General features: G+C 35.6%; 1 protein-coding gene across 1 annotated transcript in view; it reads left to right on the top strand.

The window, feature by feature from the left end:
- LOC107587741 (leucine-rich repeat and WD repeat-containing protein 1-like) overlaps positions 1-6,154 on the top strand; it is a 16,205-nt gene extending 10,051 nt beyond the window's left edge. Inside the window, exons 12-16 of the mRNA XM_016275628.1 lie at positions 1,921-2,061; positions 2,137-2,240; positions 3,065-3,223; positions 5,344-5,453; positions 5,800-6,154. Of these exons, the coding sequence (XP_016131114.1) occupies positions 1,921-2,061; positions 2,137-2,240; positions 3,065-3,223; positions 5,344-5,453; positions 5,800-5,949 (664 nt within the window). The 3' untranslated portion in view covers positions 5,950-6,154. The remainder of the gene's footprint in view (positions 1-1,920; positions 2,062-2,136; positions 2,241-3,064; positions 3,224-5,343; positions 5,454-5,799) is intronic.
- Positions 6,155-10,220: the final 4,066 nt, after the last annotated feature.

Genomic DNA, 10,220 nt, shown 5'->3' with positions numbered 1-10,220 from the left:
CACACACACACGATGCGCAAAACTCCGCATTTGAACAGTCAATAGCAAATACTTAAACTAATAACAAAACAGTAGCTAATTCAAAAGCGCTAGATTGTCATAGCAAAGTCAGAATTACCTCCTCTCCTAGGTTCACGAAACGGTCGTCCATAAAATGCATTGCTGTTCTGTTGTAAGTAATCTTAAAGATTCCTAAATGCATCTACTTTCGGAAGGCCAAATAAAGTGCTTTTGCTTTCGCCTAGAAACACATCGTCTCCCTGACATGGCTGCTTCAACACTAACTGCGGTTACTGAAACCACGCCTTCTTTCTTTGCGTGCTCATTATGCTAATATTTCCACATAGTGAGGTAGATATGTGGGGGCGTGTTAGAACGAGCCATTTTAGGGGGGCGTGGCAGAGTCTTAACTTTGATAAAGAATATCAGATATTTAGTCTTTGCAACTTTAGGGATCTTATCTATGCACAATCAGCTTGTAACACTCCAAAGAGAAAGGAAAACTTGAAATCGCATCATATGACCCCTTTAAACTGCAGTTTAAAATGAAGGTTGAGATGTTTATTAGGCTAAGAAGTAGAGACAACTAATTTACTGGAATAGTTATACATTTTCAGTAAAATAACAAACAAAACGGTAAATATGTAACATTAGAGTCCGTTAAGAATGGCATGTTAGCAGAGGTATTAATATTGTTACAGTACGGAGCCCTGCACATGGTATGCAGGTAAAAAAAATATAATGGGCGTGAATTAAGAATTCGTTCCCTCATATTGGTAAATTGGGGCCACGTTGTAGAAGTTTCACTCATTTTAATTAAATCAAAACAAGGGAACAAATTAGTTCAACATTGCCATGTTTTACTAAAAAAGAAATGGGTCATTATGGGAACAAATTCTTAATACATGGCTGCGATTTACCTAAAATGAGGGAAAAAATTCTCAGTTTGTGGCCATGATAAATATATTTTTGTCCACATGTGATGTATGGAGCTCCACAAAATGGCAGTTTTGTGTGCAATTCTTGAAACGGTGGATTTGATGTAACAAAACTATCAGATAAAAAAATATATATATTTGTCGTTAAAAATGTAGGTAAAACTGATTATTGGTCGATTTAATATTACTGGAAGTAATATTAAATTCTTTTTTTTTTTTAAACATGATTTTTCTAAGATGAACTGGATAGCACCACAACAGCTAAAATGATTGCATAGTGCCTACTTTTCCGAATACTATTGAAAAAGACAATGTGTATTATGTACTGTATGTAGAGAGATTCCATTCAGTATGTGTTCCATTATGAACATAGCTACTGATGCTGAAGAATCCAGTAGCCTGTTCTGTTAAAAGCAAATGGGCTGCATTTGACTGGCATCCAGTGGCTGTAAATGTAATGTTGCATCCACTGTTGTCTTGCAGGAGTTCTTCTCATTAGCATGGTCCACGGTGCTGATGTCCAGGACAGGTGGCTCTGCCCGTCCCTGCAATATCCTGGCAGCTGGGGGTAAGAGGGGTCTGGTGAAGCTTATCCATCCCCGAGTCAACCTGGCATTTGGAGAGTTTCGTGCCAGTCGACGTGCCATTTCCATTATGCGCTTCAGTCCACGCAACGCTAGCTTTCTCTTCAGTGAGTTAAGCAATCAGTGAACACAATGAGACTTTAGTTGAGCTATATAGATGTAACTAAAAATCACTTTATTTCTGTTTACAGCTGGGACATATGAAAATAAGATCTTTTTATGGGATATTGGTGGACTGGATCGTGATTACAACTTCAAAATCAGGTTGTTTATTTATTGTTCAGGATTTTTTAATACTTCATTTAGAATGATAGAATGTGCTGCGTTTTTGTTCAAAAACATTTGCATTTTTACAAACCTTTCCATTACACTTGTATTTCTTTTATTTATTTTTACAGTAAGCTGCTAGTCCTGGAGACTTGCTCCACTCCTCTGCATCTCTCTCTGCTCCCCACGTCTCCAGACACGCACCTCCTCTCGGGCTGTGATGACGGGCTGTATATCTTTGACATCCAGCTCAGCAAAAACACACAGAAAAGGTTTGAGTTCTCCATCATCCCTCTGCTGATTAAATCTGTGTGTGTTACTTTATTGTAATTTACATGGTTTTTCAGAAATGAGGAGATGGAGATTGTGTTTCCAGTTTACAAGAAAAAGGACAAGAAAAACACCTACCGAACTATTGACGGACTGAGCTTCCTCTCAGATGATATAGTGGGTGAGTAAACCGTAAGAAAAATGTAGGACTAGTTGACCAAATAATATATTTAATATATAACCTATGTTTTCTATTTAAAGGAACACTCCACTATTTTTAAAAATAGCCCTGGAGAAATTATTAGTACAAACATTTTTGCATACTTTTAAAATGTTATTATTGTTAATAATATTATTATTATTATTACTACTATATACATAGTAACTATTATTATTATTATAATAATGGTTCATCCTTAAAGGTTGGATTCGGTTTCGAATCCATTCAGCCGATCTCCGGGTCTGGCGGTAGCACTTTTAGCTGTAGCTTAGCATAGATCATTGAATCTGATTAGACCGTTAGAATCTCGCTCAAAAGTGACCAAAGAGTTTCTATATTTTTCCTATTTAAAACTGGACTCTTCTGTAGTTACATCGTGTACTAAGACCGACGGAAAATGAGAAGTTGCGATTTTTTTTTTTCTCAGCCGATATGGCTAGGCACTATACTCATTCCGGTCTAATAATCAAGGAACTTTACTGCCGTACCATGGGTACAGATTATTATTATTATTATTATTATTATTATTATTATAATAATAGTTACTGTGTATATAGTAATAATAATATTATTAACAATAATAACATTATTTTAAAAGTATGTAAAAATGTTTGTACTAATAATTTCTTCAGGGTCGTCTTTTTTGGTAGTTTTGCATGTAAATTTTCCATTTCAAATTGTGCCTAGTATACTCTATGAAATTTACTTTTAACACATTCTGGCCTTTGTTCTGTCTGATCTTGAAGGCCTAGTTGAATAATGATGGTTGTCATATTTCCTCCCAGCATCCAAGAGCCACATGCAGGGCTCAATCTACCTGTGGAGCTGGAGGGCCACACGGGCTTCTTGGAATGGCAGAAAGAAAGAGGTGCCAGCTGTTGTGCTGGCTGAGCTGCAGTGGTCCAGCACGGACGTCCCATACCTGTCTCTAGGCACCTGTCCAGGTATTCATGATATGTGTATTAAATGTCATAAGGTAGGGCTGCACAAAGTTTAATTAACTGAAGCAGAAATCATGATTACAATTAAAATACAATCGTAATTTAATTGTGATCATGATTTCTGCTTCAGTTAATTAAACAATTTTTATCTTGCATTGGTAAAATACTATACAAAGACTATAATACCCAAGACGTGTCACTCGTATAGTTTTGAATGGGGAAGAATGCAACGCTCGATATGGCCGCTCTATCGAAGGAAGCCCCGCATTGAGTAAAAGAGCCAATCACTAACCGGTAAAGTCAGCGCGTCACTGCAGCTGCCGTTAGAAGTCCCGGTTGCTATAGAAACAGTCAGCGTTCTGAGACATGCGCTTAGGACTGCACATGCACACTGGCTGGTCTAGCCTGAAAAATGCGCGGGTTTTTTTTACATTTATCGGAGCATAAGAGAACATTTATGAGACAGTTGTTGTCAGATTTCATTGGTGATTTTCAAATATGAAATTTAATCGTAAGCTTGGTGAACAGTTTTGGAAATTTTGATGTTTTCCCCATTCAAATAATATATAGGAGCTGTACTTGCATGCCCGAGAGGCGTTACAAAGATGGCCGCCGAGTGAAATGACTTGTCTTAAAGGGATTTTGTTTCAAGCCTCCACAAGCTTTCAGGCTTGCAGTTGCCTGAGTTTAGGTTCCCAAATCAGATCTTTTCTTTTAATTTATATTCACGATTGTCGTTTTAGAACACCAACTTCTATTGTTTATTTTACCTCATCTAGTTTCCTTATGTATTATATAAATGAACACTCTCTACATTATGAAAACTTGTCAAACAAAAAGCTCTGTCAATAGCTAAACCAGTGAAATTCCTAATATTAAGGCCTGGGACACCCTAGACGATTTTCAAATCTTAACCGATTTTAAAACCATGGGAGACCACAGACATGATGGCAGTTTCAACCGATTTTTAGCCTTATGATCCTCTGAACGCGCACACTAGATGGTTCGGCCAGACCGCGAGACGATCGTAGGAACGATTTCACAGTGACACGAGATCTCAAGGAGACTAGCGAGATAAAACGTAACTAGAGAAGAAAAACACATCGAGGACAATCGACGTCGTCAGCTGGCTCTCCTGGCGTGCGTTCTGATGTACAATGGAAAACAAAACCGAAAAAAAGAATATGGTGATGTTATTTCTCAGTACTCTACTTTAGTGGCATGTTTGTGGCTGCCAAGTTTCAGCTATAGAAGCACGCAACATCCGGTAGGTGACGCTTGCTCACTCTCATTGGCTATTGCAGGTATCACGTCAAAGGCAGCCTGATCAAGAGTCGTTAATATCAGACGTGCTACATCTCGATCAGGAGCAATTAAATCATCGTAATGACACCACACAATAAAGGATTTTTTGGACAAAAAAAAATGTTTGCGACAAGCCTCGAATCAGGCCACGGCCCCCCGCCAATCGTTCAGGGTTCTGAAAATCAGCCTTAAAATCTTCAAGTGTTTGGCCAGCCTAAAAGCCTGTTCGCACAAAGAATGATAAAGAGAGTTCTAAAAATTGTTCTAAATATTAAAGAATAGCGGAGTCCACACCACAGCTATAACAATAAAGACAAATCACTTTCAAAAAGATTTTTCTCCAGCTTATGAACGATAAAAACATTGACAGCCAATCAGATTCAATCCTGCTGTCACGAGCTCGAGAATTTAAAGCGGCAGACGAGTGTGCACTTGGAATAAACAGACGATATCGTCTGCTGGTGTGGACGCTAATATAGTTATCATTCTTGATGTGAACGGGCCTTAACTCATCATTCCACATTAACACTTTTTTGTTTGTTTGTTTGTTTGTTTTTTATCAAAACAATTGTGATTTACCATTATTGTGCAGCCCTATCATATGGACAAATGTCAATGTAGAAAAAAAATAACTTTTAATTTCTTCTTTGTTAGTAAAAATATGCAGACTCTTTCTAGACCGTGCTTATTATTAATGTACCAAATCACTAGTGAGATTTCTCTGCATTTATGCATATTCAAACAGCCCAGAAATATGACTTTAGATATGCAGAAAATCTGAAAGCAAAACTGATGTGTGATTTTGTTTTTTCTTGTAGGATATGGTTATGTGGTATGTGGGGATGAGCAAGGCAGGCTATGGATGTACCATATCACAGACACCATGATGGAAAACTTCAAGAGTGGAAAAACAATCTCCGCTACTGAGGTAAATTCATAATTGCTGGGTGAGAGATACATATGGTACGTGTTAAATGTAAGATCTTGGATTGGGAATTAATGATCATCTTAAATGTGCCAAATGGCATGTGTTCACAGTTTTGTTTTATTTATTTAACTTTTTTCTGTCATGCAGAAAAGATGATAATCCACTTCAAATAATCTGGCATTATCTCTCACTAAAATAATCCTATTAGCTACAGTATAGATGCATCCAATCCTTTTAGAAGGTATCCTATCTTTTCAGCATGTGAACTCCAGAGGAGTGGTTGCTGTTGATGTTTGAATACAAAGCTACTGGATCACATTGTCCTTTTTTGCTCATGTTATTTCAGGTGCTGGAGTGGCCATCACCGGTTAGAGCTGGAATGGGTGCATTAGAGGGGCCATCTATTAACGGCATTGCCATGGATCCTGATCTACATTACTTGGTTGCCCTTACTGACAAGAACATGGCTGTGGTTTGGAAGAGAGAGAGTCGATGAGCACAAAGAAATGTTCAGTTGCTGGCAGTAGTTCTCCTCATTACTTTTGCATTTCTAGACTGAATTTGAATTGAGATCATGGTTCTGTGAGGAGAGACGTTAAAAAGGAAATCAATCGGCGAACTTCACCTATTTTAAAGACTTATTGTCTCAAAGAGACAGAGGAAAACTAATGTAGTTCCTATTACACTTTGACTAGTTTTAGTAGGCAATTGTTATTATATTCTTTCATAATTTTAAGTCTTTCAGTGTGTTTTTTTTTTCTCTTTTCTTTCTCTCCTTTGTTTTTTGTTTTTTTTAAACATTGTCTTCAAAATATATTTCAGAGATTGTCAAGAAATAATGACATTGTTCAAAACATGACCTCTTATGTTTTTGTTTTAATAAGGAAAATGGTGTTATACACTTTCTTATTTAAATGATTCTCATTCATTACTCGCTCTTAGTTGTAAATGTAAGTGTCAAAAAAAATCACAAACCAAATAATATTTTGATCCTGTATGTATGTGCTTGGTTTCATTTGTTATCCCGTTTTTGTAAATTTAGTGCAGTTCAGTAGTTTGGTGCGTTAAGATTTGTTTGCTACAAACATGTTTAACATCTAGACCCCTAGTGGAAAAAAAAGTACTAAAATGTAGTTGAAATGCATTTGTTTTGTGCTAAGTATACTACAAATACTTTTATGTGCTTTATAAAAAAAATACCCTGCAATTGTACTTTTGGTATAATAAACTGGTATGCATAAAGTCTGCTAAATTGGAACAACTAATTTTGTGCTTAATGCAATGTAATTGTGCGGAAGTAGTGCTGAGGTCCACCTAAAGATATACTTAAGTATATTTGATTGTGCTAAAGTGGAGCTATTGCAGGACACTTTAAAAATCTAGCATTTAAAGATCATACAATCTTTATTAATAGTGATATTTAAACACATTTTAGGCATAATATTAATGTGCATTGTGCAATAAAGAAATCGTCCAAATAGAGGTTAATTATAATTTGATATCAGTGAATCTTAAGTTATATGTAAATTAATAGATTTGAAGTATTAGTGTGAAATAAATGTATTTTAAAGAAAATATGGCATAGTGGTTTTTTAAGGACTGCAGCCCACTTTGTTGATTACTACTTCAGGGTTGCATTTTCCTACATTTAAGATGGTAAGCTTGAACAGCATCCTTAAATATAACTATTAACCCTCTGGTGTTCGGTCATTTTAGACTGGAAGAAATGTTTAGAAATTTCTCGCTACTTAATCAAAATGATACGAAACTCGATGGCTTTTATGGAAGACACTGTGACCAAACAAAATCGTAGACTTGATTCGAAAAAGCTAAAAGGCCGTAAAGAAAAAAAAATCATACTTGTGTTGTTCGTGGTCAAAAATGACCGCCATTGGAAATGAATGGGAAATACGTGAAAATAGAGTATTTTTTGTGTGTACAATTGACAAATCACTCACGATGCAGAAAAGTGCACAGTAATGAAGGGGTGATGCTCTAAAATATCAAGAGTGCAAAACAGACACACTCCACCCACCGACACACAAATATGAACTAGTGTGACTAATACAAAGCATGTTTTTGCAAATCCGTGAAATAAAATCAATAATTTAGCCACAATGCTGTAAAAACACAGACACCAAGGAAGGGGTGACACTCTTAAAACTTCAAGAGGAAAATAAACAGACACACATACTCAAACACACTCACACACACAAAACACACTGTTATATACACACAAATGAACTGGTGTGGCTGTAACAATATGGCAAAATTGAACCAAAAGACTCAAATAAGAGGTTGAAATCAGATTGATTAACTTCTGATAAAGCATTTCTGTTCATCTTTGTTACATTTTTGTTGAATTTTGATGTTATGTGTAACAAAATGTCTTTCTCTGTGTTCAGGTTTGACTGTATTAAAATTAATGCAAAAACTAACATTTCACACCAACATTTCAAACAAAACAATTCTAATCCTTTACAAACACTTGTCTTTGAGAATGTCTAAATGTATATCCAAAATCCACAACTTAAAAATAAGTATGTCTAAAATATGGAGTCAATATAGTGCCACTTATATATGCAAAATAAAGTTTTGCAAAAGAAAATGAAACCGCACAAAAGCAATGATTTGGCAATACATATTTTCCATGGCCATATCTACTAATTTATTTGCAACGCTGCTTTTATTTTGCGTTTCAGTCAAGTTTGAGCTTGCGATACCGTTTTCCCTTTGCGCTTCACGTTTCTGCGCGTCTCGCTTTCTGGCACTGTTTTGACATGGGGGTGGAGTCAAGGGACGGGGGCGTGTACAACAGGCCTGGGCATGCCTCCCCGGAAGTGACGTCATCGGCCCGAGACGCAGCTCACTGATCCAGGCACCATCGTTATTCTCTAGCATTAAAACATGCATGTTTTCGTTTTATTAACTTTATTAACAAATGTATATGTGTATTAGCAGTGTTTGCTCAAGTTAAAGAAGTTATTAACATGAACATCTGCTGTTTAGTTTTAATGTTAAAGGATGCAATTAACTTCATAAACTAGCTTACATCATTAAAAAGGTATACGACTCATATCGATCTCGACTTCGTTTTGCATTTACATAACTCCTGGCATAAATTAAGAAATGACTGTAACTGTTAAAAGTTAAAAAAAATGAAGCTTGAGTCTTTTAGGTTTAGTTTTGTCGTGGCCTCGAGATATTAATTTGTGGGAACGTGATAATATGTCGTGGCCATGAGATCCTATTGAGGGAACAACTTCTAGTTGATGGTATATGCTTCCATATATTTCGCAAATACTGTAAACGCCTGACAATTATGCCAATAAAGTTTTGACTTTATGATTGCATTTACACCTGTATGTGACGATAAATGAGTGGTGTTTTCATTTACAAATGAAACTACGCAAATTATTCATTTTATAATTATAGGGTTAGGGTATTTATAGGGTTATTGTTAAATTCATCCTCTAAACTGCACTTCCAGTAAAAATTCCTGTCATATACAACACAGTCCCGTAGCCTAGGACTATGGTTAACACTTAAACCACCAGAGCTCGCTGTATACCTAAAAAAAAATGTACCCATACACATGACTACTGTTTTGATATGGCTAAAAAATCTTTTTTACACTGTATTATGCCACTGTCTTCACAATGTCTAGAGTCATAAAATGGTTATTTTTTAGTTATCAACTATGTTTTTGGCCTGATGTTTTAAGTTCACGGCTATTTTTAAGCAGGTTATACTAATCACTTTTCTTAATGGTGAATATAAACCAGCCTGCAATGACAACGAGAATTACAAGGAAATAAATACATATTTGGGTGGTGTAATATTATAATAAAATGTTTTAAGATAACCTATGTTTTTTAAATTACTAAAATACCCTAAATAGACTATAATAAGCCATAATAATTCACCACACTGCATGTATGCACTAGGATGTATGATACAACGATAAATTCAATCGCACAGTTTCACCTAATCAATTATCTATTTGTTTAGTTATATAATTTATAATTTGAATAAGAGAACAACACCAATAAACTTGGGGTAATCATAAAAATTGTTTTATTCATTACATCATAATTCAGATTTTTTTTCTTCAGGAATAAATAGCTAAGCAACACTGTAGAGAACAATAAACAACAACAAAAATTAGCAAAACAAAAGTGAATAATTAATCCAAAGTCTGAACATTTTTGAGTTGGCTAAAACATCTTAATTTGAACGTGCGTTGTGTGACTGTTTGCAGTAAACAACTAACACGTTGCTCAATGACAGCGCGACAATAAGGGAATTATATGCCTAAATTTGACTCGATGGCACTTATAGGTATAAATGCCCAGCTTTTATTCTGGTTTTAACTAAACAATTTTTTTAACAACAGGGGATTGTAAATAGTTAAACAGTTCTAGTGTTAATATAATAATTTAATAATTTAATAATTTTTCTTATCTAAAATTTCTTAATTCAAAATAAAATATTAATAAATACATATCTGATAATCCCAGATTGATATGGACAGAAGTAAACAGCAGATGTTCATGTTAATAACTTCTTTAACTTGAGCAAACACTGCTTATACACATATACATTTGTTAATAAAGTTAATAAAATGAAAACATGCATGTTTTAATGCTAGAGAATAACAATGGTGCCTGGATCAGTGAGCTGCGTTTCGGGCCGATGACGTCACTTCCGGGGAGGCATGCCCAGGCCTGTTGTACACGCCCCCGTCCCTTGACTCCACCCCCATGT

The sequence above is a fragment of the Sinocyclocheilus grahami genome, unplaced genomic scaffold (assembly GCF_001515645.1).
Source record: "Sinocyclocheilus grahami isolate Dianchi unplaced genomic scaffold, SAMN03320097.WGS_v1.1 scaffold95.1, whole genome shotgun sequence".
NCBI lineage: Eukaryota > Metazoa > Chordata > Actinopteri > Cypriniformes > Cyprinidae > Sinocyclocheilus > Sinocyclocheilus grahami.
Note: the sequence above shows the minus strand (reverse complement) of the source record. Positions and strands in the feature narration are given on the sequence as shown.